We start from the raw sequence: 17,536 nt of genomic DNA, 5'->3' as shown, positions 1-17,536 counted from the left end.
TTGAGACAGACGTGTATTTCGGCGTATCAGTGTTATATGAGGGACATGCTGATCATACGGATGAACAGCAGAATGTATTATGTAACTGCTGCAGGAGCAGTTTGAGAGGTTTCTGTGTACTTTCTTTCACCATGAAATCCTCCATTGTGGACATGAATCCAAGCTTTCAACAGCTGCCGCGCTGAATGAAGGACGAAAGCACTGAAGCCTTTTACAGCCACCTTTTAGTTCTACAGGTGTTCAGTGTTTGATACTAAAAACATTGATTTTTGGGTGGAGTATCACCGTAATTTGCCATTTAAGGAACCTTTCAGTCAAACTTATTTTAGTAGGCGTGACAGGATGCTAAAACAGTGCACTTTACATACGTCAATCGTGAGACTCAAAGAGCTGTTGCCCTTATTACGCTAGTGTGAGCATGTGTGTGTGTGTGTGTGTGTGTGTGTGCATAGGGATGTTTTTAATTCCTCACACCTATGGCCTTACAGGGCTTTACTCTAATACTCTCAAGCTACTCTGACAGAGAGACCTCAGTCTTACTCAACTTCAAAGGAGGAAGGCCTATTGATTATCGATTGAGTCTCACACACACACACACACACACACACACACACACAAACCTCACATGCATACACATAGAACTTCCAAGGCTTAGACTCAATCAATCAGCCTTGAATTGAATTGTCTTACGTTTTCTGCCACGGGAACTGAGTTCATAGTTAAAGAGCGAGCCTTGATGGACGACCTCTCCTCTGCTCAGGCTTGGCAGGCGTCCAGGCGCCTCCTGCCTTGTGTTTTTGAAAATGGCCCATCCACTTACAGTAAAGATCAACTCGGCTATTTACTCCCTTGACACCCCAATTTTTCCTCACTGATATTGGTTTATGGGCGTACAAATCATGAGCAGAATGTTCAGTTATGGAAACAAGCGCATTATAACACACGGCCGAAGGAGTTTGTCTATTCGGCCCTAAAGCGCTTCCTCCGGTCGCTCTCATGGCTCGTTTGACGTTATTGGTGCAACGTGTTTGTTCGTGTTATGACATGGGATGTCGTAGTTCTGCAAACGGCATCGCATGTCCCAAGAGTCTCGCATAGCCTCCGTTTCCTGCACTTCTCTCCTTCGATTCAGGTTGCAGTCCTGACCGAAGGCAAATACCAAAAACATTTTCTGAAATCTGGATTTAGATGAAAGGAAGCTATGTGAAACATATCAGAATCCGTTCATTTAGTGTTTAAAAATTCAGGATTATATCAACATAATCCTAGCCATGTAATACTTAAAGTTCACACTTCATGTTTCCGCATCTAAAACTCCCATTTCTTCCGAAGAACCAAACAGCGTGTCACTGAAAAAGAAAGAAAGAGGTTTGGCTGGGCACTCTGCCGGGAGATGCCTGTCGATATGGAATGAGTGAATGTCTATTGTATAATGGTGAAGATTATAATAAATGATGATGATGACGCTTTTGATGTCCATGAAACCAAACGGTCAGGCAACTAATCGCTCTCCCTCCCACTGGTTTCATGTTTGACGTGCACTTTGAAGAGACTGTAAGAGCTTTGATTGTCCACACTGATGCAATGTACTTTTTTTATACAAGACTACTGCAAGTGTCCAATCATGTGTTGCTTTCACTATAGAGGTTATGTTTAAGATAATTCCACTTTGAGGACATCCCCCTCACCCCACCTCATCCCCTTTTTTTAAAAACAGTTGATGATAATAGCAGAGGGTGCGGTAAGAGCCCTTTATGAATTGCTCCACTCTGCTCTCTAATTCTCTTGTTGTTGTTCTTTGGCTGACCTCTAGGGGGAGCAGCAAGGGCAAAGACATCAGCACGATCAAGTCCCTTCGTGTGCTGAGAGTGCTGCGTCCTCTGAAGACCATCAAACGACTCCCCAAGTTAAAGGTAGGGGCTCAGCAGGTCTGTAGTGCACCTCACTTCAGGGGCTGCATACAGGAAGTTTAGTTTTCTAGAATAAGTCACGTCAAGTGAACAAGGCCTGTGTCATTTCAAAGGCTCCTCTGAAATAAAGTCTTCTTTTGCAAGAATTTGGAGGACACAACAGCTTTTTTGCAGCCCTCATGTGTCATAGAATTCCTTAAAGGATGCTGCCCTTGGAGTGAGACAGAGCTCACACTGTGTCTCTGTGTAAAAACTAGTTATTGGAATAATGACGTGCTCCTTTTTTTTATTTATTTCTTTATTTGTTATGATGACAAATAATTGCTGAGATCCCAAAATGTGGCGACGTTGCTTATTAGGAGGAGAAAAGAAAGGCGAACAGTAAAATTCTGTCCATTACAGTTTACAGACCAACTTTCTGGTTGTGCACAACTGCAGTTTTTCTTTCTTTTCTTTTTCTGGAGGTTGTGTAAAACAATTCTGGCAATCATAGACAAGGCAGCCGAGGGCAAAGCGGGAAAAACGTACCTCAACATCTCAAATGTATTATATCTGTATGTACTGTACCCATGTGAAGATCATTTAGGGTTACATGAATGCATTTAGTATTTTGAGATATATGAAGGTTATCCCGCTGTGTAGTCATAGTGGTTAATCAGCCTGTTTGTCTCCGTCTCTGTCTCGCAGGCTGTGTTTGACTGTGTGGTCAACTCTCTGAAGAATGTGCTGAACATCTTGATCGTGTACATGCTCTTCATGTTCATCTTCGCCGTGGTGGCCGTGCAGCTCTTCAAGGGCAGATTCTTCTACTGCACGGACGAATCCAAAGAGTTTGAGCGCGACTGCAGGTTGGTTCAGAAACACAAACACGCAGTGAACGATACCAAACTCAAACTCTTTGGTTCTGAAACATGTTGGGTCTAGTTTTTATTTTGATTTACAGTATAGCAACTTATTGCCAGTCAGTATTTTTATTGTACTATTAAAATGTTTCACTCAGAAACAAAAGCATTTGTGCCATCTGTACCAAGTATGCCTAATTTATTCAGAGAAAAGATTTTTACTCAGTGCCATAAAGCTTTACCATTCACTCTGTGTTGTTAGTGCTTGTGGTACATACAGTACTCTTAAAGTACCATACTAGTACAGTGGTGCCACAGATACTTTGCACTTGCTTGTGAGAAAAGGCGTTAATGTGCTGTACGGAGAATGCATCTGTGGATTTGAAATGTAGTTAATTAGAAAAACATAAATCATCAGCTGGATCAGCTGTGCAGATGCTGCCACCTTGAGGACTTTGCTGGGAATGTTAGTAAATAGTGGTATTCAATGAGAAATAGTCTCTCGACAAGACTGGAGCAACCCCAACTTCTCATTATGTCAAATATAAACAAAGATGTCGTGTGTGTGTGTGTTTCTTCCTTCCAGGGGCGAGTACTTGGTGTATGATAGAGATGAGGTTAAAGCTCAGAAGCGGGAGTGGAAGAAGTACGATTTCCACTACGACAACGTGGCTTGGGCCCTGCTCACCCTCTTCACTGTCTCCACTGGAGAGGGGTGGCCGCAGTGAGTGGGATGCACACACACACACACACACACACACACACTCACACACTTGTTCATAATACACTCTCCTATTAGAGATCTTTATTAATCATGGGGTAGAGGCAGAACAAAATGTAATTTTAAACAGCTGCCATAACCCGAAAGGTCAGGATGATAAATAAAATACTAAAGTGAAATAAAGTAATTTTGTCTTTGGTTGTAATATCTATAAATATAAAAAATAAAGAGATTAATTTAAAACAATAAATGTGAAGCTGAAACAAACTGAATTTGTGGCATAACTTTACACAGATTGAATTATTTCATATTCAAATGAAAGAAAATATCTAGTTAATATTGGTAAACACATCCCTTTTATGCAGATGTGATGATTTTCATATTATTAATACAAAGTAGATATGTTAATCTAAAAACACAGAAGAATACTAATACACTTTTAATAACTTTTAATCTCAATTCTCTCTTCCTCTCGCAGGGTGTTAAAGCACTCAGTGGACTCCACCTATGAGAATCAGGGCCCTAGCCCAGGTTACAGGATGGAAATGTCCATCTTTTACGTGGTGTACTTCGTTGTCTTCCCCTTCTTCTTCGTAAACATCTTTGTGGCTCTCATCATCATCACCTTCCAGGAACAGGGGGATAAGATGATGGAGGACTATAGCTTAGAAAAGAACGAGGTGAGGAGAGATTCAGAGGTCTCTGAATCGTCAGATATCTGTGTGTTTAGGATTCATTTTTAAAGAGTTAATAGACAAAAGTGATGTAACTCTTCTTTCCTCTCCTCTCGTTTCCTTTCCTCCTACAGAGAGCATGTATAGATTTTGCCATCAATGCCAGGCCTCTGACTCGCCACATGCCGAAGAATAAACTGAGCTTCCAGTATCGCATGTGGCAGTTTGTGGTGTCTCCGCCCTTCGAGTACAGCATCATGGCTCTGATTGCGCTCAACACCATCGTCCTTATGATGAAGGTACACGTCTGCCTCTCGGTGTCTTCTGCTAACTGAGATGTTTCCTTCATGAAAAAAAGTGATGTAATTATTTAAAAAAAAAAAAAGGTCTGTAAGTATTACTAATATATTGTTTTCTTCTTATAATGATGTAACCGTGATAAGCTTTGTTTTGCTTTTGAAAGAGATTCAAACCCAAATGATTTCTCTCTGTGGTGGAGGTGCGAGCCCTTCTCTTTCTGTCTGTACGGGGAAGAAGGTGCTGCTTCGTTAGAAATCTGCACTTTTTACTTTTACTGTTCTCATTCTCTTCCATCTTTTCTTTGTGCCTCCAGTTTGACGGTGCATCGGAAACGTATGACAACGTCCTGAAGAACCTCAACATCGTCTTTACCACCTTCTTCTTCATGGAATCGGTCCTCAAGATCATCGCTTTCGGCCCTCTGGTGAGGCTGAAAACCACAAACATAAAAACATCCACAAACTTGCAGCACCTACTCACATATACACACACACGCACATATTCCTTATCTAGGCTGACCGAGTCTATATGCTTCAGTGTTTCATCCTATTATTCATTTATAAAGCGGGTTATTTTGGTAGACAGATCTAGAGCATGTTCTTCCTGTCCCGGAAAAACCCAGAGCTCACCGTGTCGCACAGCAGTCACGCTATCAGCCTCCTTCCAGCCTGTCTCCACGGTAACAACACCACCATTGGCCAGGGGTTTGTCCCTTTACCGCCCTTTGGTTTCAGTTCCAGGAGGATGCGATTGGCTCCCTCTGTCTTCCCGTTTGGCTAACGTCTCTCATTCTCTCTTTGCCAACAGAATTTCTTCAGAGATGCCTGGAACATTTTTGATTTTGTCTCCGTCCTTGGAAGCATCACTGACATATTAGTGACAGAACTAGGGGTAAGTGCTGTGAAGTGTTTGGATGAAATGACACTTGTTGGTTGCAGCTGAACACTGGTTGATGATTTGTCACATGAAACTGGTTCGGTGGACTCAAAGGAAAAATCTGCCTTGTTTTCAATGTCTAAACAAGTCTTTTGATGGAGAAAGTTTTATTTTAGTTTCCTTTGTCCGTTCTCAGTAAATATACACTTTTAATTCATTTAGAGGTAGCGATATCCATATAGATGTTTTGCTACCCCCTAAAACCCTCAGGTAAGGTGCTATTTCTAGTGTGTATGCCAAACTTTGCTAACCAGCTACTTTGATAGAGTCATATTTACCGTACAGACATGAAAGTATCGATCTAACTCACGGCAAGAAAACAAATGAGCGCATTTCCCAAAATGTTGAACATCTGTCGCACACTTTTGTTTCCTTGTCACTGTGTTAAAGCTGCCAAATTGAATCTAGCTGTCAGAGAAATTAACATTAACTAATTGTACCTTGCAAGTGCCCAATGGTCTGTGTGTGTCTATGTGCCGTGTGTACAATCCAGAGTTATCTTTTTTTAGTACAACCGGAGAACAGACACGTTTGGGGTTAAATCTGTACCGATCACAGGTGGTGCCTTTTAATGTGCCGTTTTGTGTTAACACACTCGTGTTTATCTCTCTGTGATTTTGTTGTTTGTATGTCTGTGTTTTATTTTACACTTATGAGCTTAACATGATTATAGATATAAGAGAGAATATATAATTCACTGGAAACTTCAGCCCCTCTCTGTTGTCCAGCTACTGTATATTTGTTAGTCTTCCTCTTATTCACACTGACTAGACTAGCAGTAAGTGCAGGGCCGGATCTATCTTTTTAGGTTTTTTAGGTTTTAATTTTGGCGCCCCCCCCTCTGAGTGGCACCCTAGGCGGCCGTCTATGTCGCCTACAGGAAGCGCCAACCGCTGAGTAAGTGTGCTAATTACTACAAGACAACTGTGTTTTCAGACGATCAGAGACGTCCTCTGGCCATGTTGGAGGAGCTAAATTTACATCTCAGCTGTGTGAACGGACATTGATTGACATCTGTGCTGCTGTCAACAGCGGACTGACCGTTTCAGACATCTGGCCGATTCTCTGTCACCTTGCAGCAGCTAACCTGCCATTTAAGTCGATTCAATTAAAAGCAAGTGTTAGCGTTGGCTGGTAATCGTCACTTGCTGACGTTGACAGGTTGCTTGGTTGCATATTTGCCTTGTTGACAAAGTTAGTTCACTTCAGTGTCCAGTGCCAAGCTTTTGGTCTCAAGACTTTCCCTGAACTTTTGTCTGAAGGGAATCCCGTATAATGGCATACAGAGCAAAGACTCAGCCATGCAAGCACAGGGAATGCAGTTCCTAATTTATGTTGCTAATTTCCAAAAACAAAACAAACACATAAATATATGTCAGTGGAAGGAGCGGGAATATTCCACAAACATTGCAAATGCTGAAATACTTTCAGGTTAATGACTTAAAGTACAATAACATGGCAAAATTAAATGACTTCACATTTTGTAGATGGGGGGGGACCAGAATCCCTCCATGGACCAGTTTGGAACGAGTTTCTCACGATCCAATGCTAAAGCTAATCCAACAAGAAAGTCCCACATGGTTTTCTAATAGAGCTGACGTCAAAGAGGGGCTGAACTCACTGTATCTCAAATCGCTCACTGACTGTTGTTGTTGACTTGAAGTTGTGTTTCACTGCATTTTTAATGACACCCATAATGATTCCGTCTTCCTCTTCTATCTCTTTACATGCTTTCTTTAAACCTCTCTACTTTGTTGGCGCACTACGCCCCTCCCACTCCCTCCTCCTCTGATAAAAATCCATCCAATCAAAATGCACTATGAAATCCTTCATCGTGTTCTCCATCCGTGCTGCGCCATGACATGTGGTGGTGGTGCTGTGATGATGATGATGATGATAATGATGGTGGTGGTGGTGTGCGTTTCGCCCCATGCCCCTGCCCAATAAAAAACATGACCAACCCCCCACCCCACCCCACCCCACCCCCTCCCAAAAAAAATGTCTCTCACCCACTCACAATGTACTACAACTTACCAAAAATAAAAAAAACTCGCTCCCCATTCATCTTTCTACATCTTCGCACATGTAGAATCTGGTTGGTTTGTAATTTATCTCTCAAAGCTTTCTGCTGCATCCTCATTGGTCATGCGTACCCCCGACCCATTCCTAACCCCCAGTCACCTGCTCCCCCATGACCAGTCTTAACCCTTAACCCCAGTGCATGCGCTTCCTGGATGATGACCCTTTAAACCCTTTGTACTTGATGACATAGAGAGGTTTATTATTCACGTAATTCCTTAGAAAACATCAGAAAACATTTGTTGAGTTTTGCACACGTAGGTACATGAGATTTAATTTACTCCGGCTGTTCACGGTACTTAATTCATCCCAGAAATCTCCAAAGTTTCACTCATTTTATCTGCTTAGCTGTTATAGAGGCTGCCAGAGCAGAAAAAAACAAAGCTGTCCTTATTTAGCTCCTGGCAACAGTTTTGTGCACCAAACTGGGTATACTGGGATCTGGTTCAAGACGTAGTTGACTGTTTAATGCTGTTGTCACCTTTTCAGCAGATTTGTCTGTGTGAGGTAGTGCAAAGATCACTTTTAATGAAAGTGCCTCAATTTAAGAACATTTAATATTGAAGTTATACTCTTTGCAACAGTATGAGGGTATGCATATTTATGTTATCTAACACAATTTGATGTACATTAAAAAAAAAACAACTGAATAAGTGAATGTGTGAATCAGAGTTTACGATGTGCTCGGCCCCACTGGCCCCCGCTGGTCTGCATGTAGGCCAGTTCTTTCCTCAAACAGTATGCTGCCATGCCAAACCACGCCTGCACTGAGGCTGCTCGATAGTCCCTCCCTCTTCCTCTCCCTCCTCTCCCTCTTCATGCTCCTCTTCCTGCCTTGCCTGTCAACCACAAAATGCCAGGGCCTCACCAGGGAGTCTGGCTGTTGTACATTACATTGTTCTCTCTGTGACACTGTAAAGACCGCCAACAAAAATCAGCAAATGCATTGGGCTGAGTCCATGTCGAGACCGTAGCACCTCAGTGTTTAAGGGCATTTTCACACTTGGTCTGGATACTTGAGTGTGTGACCCGGTTTGTTTTCTTCAGTCATCTAGCAGAGGGATTCATTACTGCAGGATTGTTTTAACACACAAGACTTACTCTAAACATGGAAAGATTCCTCAGCAACACTATTCATCCCCTACATCACACCGGTTGAGCATTTAGCAAGTTTTGCAAACATCAAGAATAGTATATACTTTCCTTCATGACCTTTATGCTGATACTTTAGTACAAAATGTCACAATCCTGCTGCACCTTCAAACAAGGCACATAATGATAATTCACGTGTCCTAAATATTCAGAAATGTTTTGACCATTGGTGTGATATTTCTTTTTCTCCAAATTTCACCACCAAGATTCCTTTTGCACCGAATCAGGGATGACGTGAATATGTCATGTAGACTTATAACATTACACATAATATGTACATAATGATGAACAGCACCAGAGCAGGCTCCAAGTAAAACCCCAGACACTGACACTTTACCAAACTCTCCGCGATTCAACCAAAGTGTGAAAAACCCACCAAGTTTATCCAACTCAGACACACAATGGCTGCTGTTCTCTGGAGGTGAGACGCCAGATTTGGGCTGATTTTGAAAAGAAAACTTTAACTTTAAGAGTTAGGTGTCACAGACAACCCTAAGCCATGCTCTTCTGGCCACAGAAAAAGTGTGTGTGTGTGTGTGTGTGTGTGTGTGTGTGTGTGGTTGACAGGCACAGTGCACTGTGCTCCATCTTGTGTGGCCTGCTTGCCCCCCAGAGATCAGTGCATTTGGTTCTCTTAAAAAAAAGCGTTCTGCTGTACCAGATTGGATGATGACCTTTAGACTCTTTGAATTATGATTTTCCTTATTTCCTCTCTTTTTTCCCTTCTTTTGTCTTTTGACCCTTTCTCTGTCTTTCTCTCATTTGTACTTGTATCTACTACGAGCCATTATGTTTATAGTTGGTTATGCTTTGTTGGGTTTGACCCCCCCCCTCCCTCCCTCCCTCTCTCTCTCTTTGTCCTCTCTTTCTTCCGCTGTTGTTTTTTGGTTTTTGTGTTTGGTAGAGGGAGGTTCTGCAAGTGTCAGTGTGTTTGGTGAAACTGACTGTGTTCTCCCTCCGTGCTGTAGAATAACTTCATCAACTTGAGCTTCCTGAGGCTGTTCAGAGCAGCTCGCCTCATCAAGCTCCTGAGACAGGGAGAGACCATCCGCATCCTGCTGTGGACCTTCGTCCAGTCCTTCAAGGTATTCAGTCGTCAACAGATACACACATAATGTACATGCAGTCACAATACACGTAGCTGCTCTTACAAATACTCCCTCTCCCTTCATCTTCTCCGGTAGGCTCTGCCATACGTGTGCCTGCTCATTGCCATGCTCTTCTTCATCTACGCCATCATCGGCATGCAGGTGAGTACTGCCTGTCTGCCCGTGTTTAGGATTCATTCAACCTTTCACAAGTAAACCTACCTATGCTGCAATGTAAAAATACTCCAGTCCTGGATTCAAAGATTACAAGTAAAGAACTAATACAGAAGTAATAGCAGCAAAAATGTCCTTAAAGTATCAAAAGTAAAGGTATTTAATTTGTAGGAACAATGGCTCCTGTCAGTGTTACACTGCATATTGCAATGGTGGATTATTATTACTGTACTGATGCATTCATGTGCAACATTTCAATGTTTTAGCTCTTTGAGGAGCTAATTTTAATATTTCATATACTGCAGAGTCGTTTGATTTATAAAAATGTGTGTGTCTGTGTTTTGTATATGTTTTATATGTAACATCTGAATCAACAAAGTATCTAAAGCTGTTAAGCATAAATTTAAAGCACTCAAGTAACACACAAGTACCTCAAAATTATATATAATTACTGTGAGTGAGTAAATGTTCTGATAAAAAAAACAAAAATCAAATACAGCATTTTAAAAGCATTGCTTCAACTTTCCCATCAGAGTGGAGATTATACAGTAATGTGTGTAGTACAGTAATTTCACTCTTTGTGTGTGTAGTTGTTTGGGAATGTGGCGCTGGACGATGAGGATGGGAGCGCCATCAACAAGCACAATAACTTCAGAACCTTCATCATGGCCCTGATGCTGCTGTTCAGGTGAGTCTTTTAGCTTCTCTGTCACACATATATATCAAAACGTTCACACGGGCCTCCTCTTTCTCAGAATGTAAACATCTATCCCGCTGTCACTTCCCCATTCATTGCCATTCAGCCGCGGGTTGAACATTTTAAATCAACTTGTTCAGTTCACACTGTGCTTGTTTGCGTTGATGTTGACCATCGGCGCCTCATGCACATCACTGTCAATTAAATCCTCCCTCTTTCCTGTTTTGCCATGTTTCCCGTCATGCAGGAGCGCTACGGGCGAGGCGTGGCATGAGATCATGTTGGCTTGCCTGGGTGGGAAGAAATGCGACCCGGCCTCAGGGAACACGGAACCTGAATGCGGCAGCACCTTCGCCTACACCTACTTTGTCTCCTTCATTTTCCTCTGCTCTTTCCTGGTGAGACAGAATGTCCCTTTAAAGGTCCCATATTGTAGAAAATTCGATTTTCATGTCTTTTTTGATTATAAAGGAGGTCTAGGTGCTATATAAATACTGTGAAAGTGGTTAGTGGAAGTCCTCTGAGAAATGCGCACAGCCCTTATTCAGAAATTGGGCCTTTAAACGAGCCGCCAGATCTTCCGTAAGGTTGTGATGTCACAACTACGCACTCAGTTGAGTTTTAATAAGTTTTAAAAATCTTTATAGTTTCATAATTTTCCACGCAAAGAGTAATAATTTATTTTGGCTGCTTTAGGAGGTGTCTCATCAACCATTTTACAGGCGTGTCTTTATCAGTGGAGGTCTATGGGGAAAATGCTGTTTGGGCTGCAGGGGATATGTTGCAGTACGGCAGCAGACTCAGACGGACTCTGCCTTTCCATATCCAGCTCTAGATACATGGTTCAAAGTCACATGTTTGTCCCGTTGTCATATCACAAACCAAGTTTGTTTACCTCATCTTTGCTCCAGATGCTGAATCTGTTCGTGGCTGTCATCATGGACAACTTTGAATACCTGACCAGAGACTCCTCCATCCTGGGGCCGCATCACCTGGACGAGTATGTAAGGATATGGGCGGAGTACGACCCAGCCGCCTGGTGAGTGGCGCACACGCACACTCAAACACACACCTTTAGATGTCACACAAAGCAATACAATGGCAGAAATACACACAAGTAGCAAATACACAGACATACAAACTGTGTTATAGAGAGTTGACACTGACACAGTGCTGATGTGGAACACAAGTTAGCTAACATTAAGTGTGTCTACACATATTTGAACAGTCTTATGCTGAATGTAAAGTAACCCTTGACTTTCTCTCCCGTCCCAAAACGGGGCAAAGACTGGTGTCTCGCGATCTCATCCGAGAAGTGTTATGAAACAGGATCTGCATCACGTGATTTTAGGAGTTAAAAGTGGGTCAGTTACAGCTGATCTGTCTGAGAAAAGAGTTATCCAGCTTTCTCCCTGTCTTTCTCTCTGAACTTTTCTGCCTTCTCTCTCAAATTGCACAATGTGTGCACAGCTGAAACGAATGTAACCCCCTCCTCTTCCCCCCCCCCCCTGTAATGAGTGTGTGTGGGCATGCGTGAGACCTCTTTTTCTCAATGTAAATAAATGCTCTCTCCTCTTCTACCTTTCCTTTTACTTCTTCTTTATCATCTTATCTCTTCTTTTTCTTTCTCCACTCTCTTCTTTCTCTCTCTCTCTGTATTCTGTGTGTTCCCTCACCTAACCTCCACTCCTTGTATTTTTCTTGCAGCGGGCGCATACATTATAAGGATATGTACAGTTTATTGCGAGTTATCTCCCCTCCCCTGGGCCTTGGCAAGAAATGCCCACATAGGGTGGCCTGCAAGGTTTGGAACAAACCCCTAAAGCACAAACTTAAACGCAACCTGCTCGCCTTTAAGAGACTGGAATGAATGTCGCTCTTTATCACTTTTAGAACAAATTCTTTCCTACTTCAACTTTTTATTTCATTTGGTTTGATTTTTCCGTTTGGGTTTGCATTATTCTGTTGTTTTAATCCCATTTCACCATTGAATCATTTTTTTGGGGGGGGTGGGGTTTCTGTTGTATATGCATTCTGACATGACAATGAGAATGTTTGGGACAATGCAGAAATGCGCACACACACTCTTGTACACACTCGCACACACACACACACCAGTAGCGGTGTGTGAAGCATGAGGTGGTGCACTGCACTCGCTATTGTCTTCTGACTGAACGCTGGGAAAATGACACTGATTTGTTCACTTTTAATTCAGTATTATGTAAACACTAGAGTCTAGACTCCAGTCAGCCATTGTCTTTTATTTCTGCTTGCTGTCTAATTTTGCCTGGGCAGAAAATGGTCGAGCAATGTGCATTGTTCTTGTTTGAGTTGGGGGTTTGGGGTAGGGAGGTGGGTTCACTTTAGTACAGAGACATAATGCAGAGAGGGCTTGGTCTGAATACTGGCACCACGCTAACCTTCAGAGCTGTTAGCTTGGACAGTGTTTTCCAGCCATGTGCCATCAAGGCTCAAGAGTCTGCAGGCTTTGATTGTAGTCACATAAACACAAGTTAAACCAGCTGCTGTTGTGGTTGTTTGGAATGAAAAAGGTGCAGATTCTTGTGCCTCCGTGGGACATGTCTGTGAGACACTGTGCTAGGCTGTCTGTACTATTTAATTTAACATTTTAAAGCCACTGTGTGTAGGTTTTTTTATGTGATCTGACTCCGATGGCTGATTTGTAAAAAAGTGAAACTGTGTCCTTGTTGATATTACCACTAAAAATCCTACACATAGTGGCTTTAAGGGCTTTAAGGATTCAAGGTATCAAAACGATTGTAAGACCTGTTACAAGCTCTTAATAAATAATCCACACAACAATGCAGAGGGCAATGCACGGGGTGTTAAAAAATCCAAAATCTGTGACACATTGCTAAAATCAAGCTATTAAAATTATTATTTTCTGTAAAAATAAGTCAAATTATTTTTATGGTAAATACTTCAGTCCCAGAGCTTGTGTATCCCACATGCTTGTTTTGGCTCACCCTGAGTGGAGAATGTAACAGGCCTTACGGAGCAGTTTCCATTCAATGTTACCTGAAATACTATAATAATACGGCCAAACCTGCTCTGTTTGTGGCTCTGGCGTGTGGGGAAAGAAGGAAAGGGGCAGGGTGTGTGTGTGATTTGGGGCAGGGACTCTGGACATGAAAAGGTCTTGTGTCCACCAGGTACCTCTAAAGCACTTCCTGTGTCGACAGATGCTCGTGGGAAGAATCGCTGGTCATGACAACCGCGTTTTGCTTTACAACAGTCAAGATCTTCTTAAGGTGCTGCAGGCTTAGGTATAAGAAATGGTTAAAGGGTCAGTTCACCCAAATCATAAAAGAACACATCTTTTATATATCTATTAGTAGTATTTATTTATATAAGCTGGGAGAGGCCATCCTGTTGCTGGTTCAACTGAGCTCAGATGCTTAGTTGGTTTTATTTCATTTCCGCAAAATGAACAAATAAGTCGGATCAAACATACATCATTAAAGTTAAAATGACAAATGCATAGGAGACTCAGGCACCTGGGAGGAGAAATACAATGAATAAAGCAATTAGCTCGAGTTATCTGGAAACACATATGTCTACTTTTTTATTATTTATTTCTATTGTCATTGTACTAACCCTCGCCATCTGCCGCTGGCTGCAGATCTGTGGTGCGGTGTGTTCACATGGTGCCACTCTACACCATCACGACCATATCATCAAGAGGTGTTTTTCCTTTTTTTTGGAGCTGTTGGTCGACTTCACTGTGGTTTGGCTCTGCTGTTTCAGAGCTGTGAGACCAGCAATGTGTGTTCATTAATCTGCACACCCTTTGATTTACATTCTATGAACCTATCTGCATAGCTAGACACCAAAAGAGGTAAGTAGTGATGCAACATATTTTTGTGATGAGGGTGAACTGACCTTCTAAAAGCCAAGACCTAGCTGTTAGCACTGTTGGGGTATCCCAACCTCCCGTGAACATCTGGAGGTGCAGCTGTGAGCAGAGGTTCCTGGTGGACACGCAGCCTCAGTAGCGGACTGCATTGACTTGTTATTGTGACTCACTCCGATCTCTGCAGCGGTGCTTTTCTTTGCCTGCTAGAAGCCCCGCTGCCAGTTCTATCCGAGCGGCGAAAGAGGGCAAAGACTAAAAAAAAAAAAATCCCAAATCCCCTTTTCACCTCGCATAGAACGGTATCTCGACAACAACTAACTAAACTAAATAACACCTCCTCCTCCTCCTCCAACCCTCCCCTCCTTCCCCAACCTTTCTCCCTCCCCTCCTTCCTCTCCTCTCCCCTACTTTATGATATACCAGACTAGAAGCCACGTAACACACCCCCTCGCTCTCTCTCTTTCTCTTTCTTTCTCTCTTTCTCTCACCACAGCAACCACATATCCACGGCGATAAAAACAATAACCTCTGTGTATTTGTCTCCCTCCCTCTTCCTTTCCTTTGTTGGTTTCTTTCTTTTTTTTCTCCTCCTGTCTCCTCCTCCAAACACACCTCTGTGCGTCCTCCCCCCTTCGTTTTCCCTCTCCCTGCCCCTCATTGTTCTTCTTTTTTTCGTTTTCACGTCGTCCGTCTTCGTTTGTTCTGTCTGTTGTGTGTGTGTGTGTGTGTGTTGGCGTGCGTGTGTTTGAATGCATGTGCGCATGGGATGTGTGTGTGTGTGTGTGTGTGTGTGTGTGTGTGTTTGTGGACACCCCAGCGGCCGGATCAGTTACACAGACATGTATCAGATGCTAAGACACATGTGTCCGCCGCTAGGCCTCGGGAAGAGGTGTCCCGCCCGGGTCGCCTATAAGGTAGACTCGCCCCCCACCTTACCCCTCCACCCCCCTCAACCACCACCCCACCTCCTTCTGTCCCTCCCAACTTCTCCCATCATTGCTTTCTTCCCTCCTTTTCCCCCTCCCATCTCCGTCCTTGAACCTCCCCATCGCTGGGGAGGAGAACCACTCCTCTCTTATCTGCTGAAAACTTCCCGTTCCTTTCCTCCTTCTCCTCCTCTCCACCCTTCTCCTCCACCTCCCTCCTTCCCTCCCTTCCTCCTCCCAGCGGTGTTCTCCTCATTGTCTGTTAGTGGTGGTTGTGGTGGTGGTGAGCGCTGTCCTCTCTTCTCTCTCTCCGACCGCGGGGATGGAGGGATGGGCTTTTGTCGTGCAGTGAAGTGAAGTGATAGTGGAGTGGTAGTCAATCCTCTTTCTTTTATTTCCTCCCGTCAGGCCGCAGGAGTAAGGGAACGGAGGAAGCTTTGCGAGTCCTTCTGCAACCTGCACGGACGCATGCACACGCGCACACACACACACACACACACACACACACACAATCCAGTCAGAAAAACATAGAGCGCAGATCCGGCAAAGAATTTCCCCTTTTCCATAACAAATTAAGGAACTTTGAAAGTAAGAAAACTTCCTTTGATAGTTTTTGAATTGATGTTTGCATATTTTACTGCATCTTGCAGTATAAGTACATGGACTATTAAAAAGCCTTGTACAATACTCCTGTCTCTACAGCCTATTTTGTTGTACCTTTGTTAAAGATTAGAATAAATGAAATATGTAAGGTAAAACATATAAAACATTATCGGATCCACATTTTCTGACAGTTACGAGTATTTGCTCTACATTTTTAAAAGAACATCCTGTAAATGATACTGAAGAACCCGGGACAACCTATTGCTTGGGTAATTACTGATGTTCTACGTGGGCATATATATGGAAGTATGTATGCTAAAATATGAAAAATATATCGTTAACACAAGCCATTGTTTCACAGTAAGAAGCGTAAATAATTTGCTCATGTGAAAATCCCTAGTGTAGAGGCCAAAACACAAACAACATCTAAAGTGAGATTATTTTAACCAGAGTTATAATCACACAGTGCAACTATTTGCTTACGATGCGGGTACAGAAGGACCGGCAAGGGTGTCTGTCTTCAGTCCTCTGCGTCTCTTATTCCTGTGGATGGCAATATAGTGCACACATACACGTGCCCACATTACCACACACATACACATTGATATGATAATGAGCATAATAAAATGAGTAGGACAAGTTCTGGCCCTTCTAGTGTTTTTTTTGTCTTTTTTCAAGATGATTTTTTTTTGACACCAAAGGAAACTTCAGTGTCTTTGGCTTCTCTTTGTGCCTCAGACCACCAGGGTAAAGATTTGGGTCAAGTACTTCAGTATCCGCTGTCTCTTTGTCGTGTTGTCCACTCTTTTTCTCCACCTCACTAGAGTCCTACTCTGTCTATGCTCTCTGTCATTTCTCTTTCCTACTGACATCCAGATTCACCATAATAGTATTGTGAAGACGATTTGGTGCCTCAGATGCTTCATTAAACAGCAAAGAGTTCCTATGATTTTGCTCGTCGTGTTCTTGGTGCCAAGATGCTCTGAAAAGTAACACCACAAAGCAAATCATCATCACCGATTAACAGTGTGCACATCAGCTTTAAAGCTAATCTTTCTAACATAACATCTTGGCACCCCAAAAGCTTTTATAATGGGGATCACTTCATTTTTTTATTTATAATATTGATACAATAATTATGCGTATATTAAATAGTATAAGTTGGCTATATTTCTATTTGAAAGGAAAGGAATTATCTGATCAAAGAACTTGATAAGACGCTCAATGCCAGCCTTTAGTCCTTGACAGTTTTCCATACTTTGCTATGGACAGATTTTGGTAGTAGTACCAAAAAGGTATTGAGGTTAGATACCCAGTCCTTCTTAGATGGAAATCCCTCTCGCTTTGTCCCTATTTTGTCCCAAAAATAGGGTGAATAAGTGAAATAATACCTTTGACTGGCACCTATATACAAGCCTGTCTTTTCATTATGCATGATGAGAGAACAGATAATTTTAATCAAATATTGCAAACTCCACTGTGCTAAACCTTTATTGGATCTGGGTGTCGGTACCCCATTCAGCCCTGTCTCTCTTTCTCCTTTTTCTCACTTTTCTC

At 42.6% G+C, this 17,536-nt stretch overlaps 1 protein-coding gene across 1 annotated transcript in view; it reads left to right on the top strand.

Moving 5' to 3' along the window:
* The window catches only part of cacna1ab (calcium channel, voltage-dependent, P/Q type, alpha 1A subunit, b), a 134,088-nt gene that overhangs the window by 93,848 nt on the left and 22,704 nt on the right, over window positions 1–17,536 (top strand). The window contains exons 30-43 of the mRNA XM_070919141.1: window positions 1,814–1,913; window positions 2,598–2,758; window positions 3,339–3,476; window positions 3,952–4,153; window positions 4,282–4,446; window positions 4,761–4,871; window positions 5,255–5,338; window positions 7,473–7,478; window positions 9,583–9,699; window positions 9,799–9,864; window positions 10,467–10,564; window positions 10,821–10,971; window positions 11,485–11,612; window positions 12,281–12,377. Coding sequence (XP_070775242.1) covers window positions 1,814–1,913; window positions 2,598–2,758; window positions 3,339–3,476; window positions 3,952–4,153; window positions 4,282–4,446; window positions 4,761–4,871; window positions 5,255–5,338; window positions 7,473–7,478; window positions 9,583–9,699; window positions 9,799–9,864; window positions 10,467–10,564; window positions 10,821–10,971; window positions 11,485–11,612; window positions 12,281–12,377 — 1,624 coding nt within the window. The remainder of the gene's footprint in view (window positions 1–1,813; window positions 1,914–2,597; window positions 2,759–3,338; window positions 3,477–3,951; window positions 4,154–4,281; window positions 4,447–4,760; window positions 4,872–5,254; window positions 5,339–7,472; window positions 7,479–9,582; window positions 9,700–9,798; window positions 9,865–10,466; window positions 10,565–10,820; window positions 10,972–11,484; window positions 11,613–12,280; window positions 12,378–17,536) is intronic.

This window comes from Enoplosus armatus, chromosome 2, assembly GCF_043641665.1.
Source record: "Enoplosus armatus isolate fEnoArm2 chromosome 2, fEnoArm2.hap1, whole genome shotgun sequence".
NCBI lineage: Eukaryota > Metazoa > Chordata > Actinopteri > Centrarchiformes > Enoplosidae > Enoplosus > Enoplosus armatus.
The sequence above is the reverse complement of the archived record's forward strand: the minus strand, read 5'-3'. Positions and strand labels throughout refer to the sequence as shown.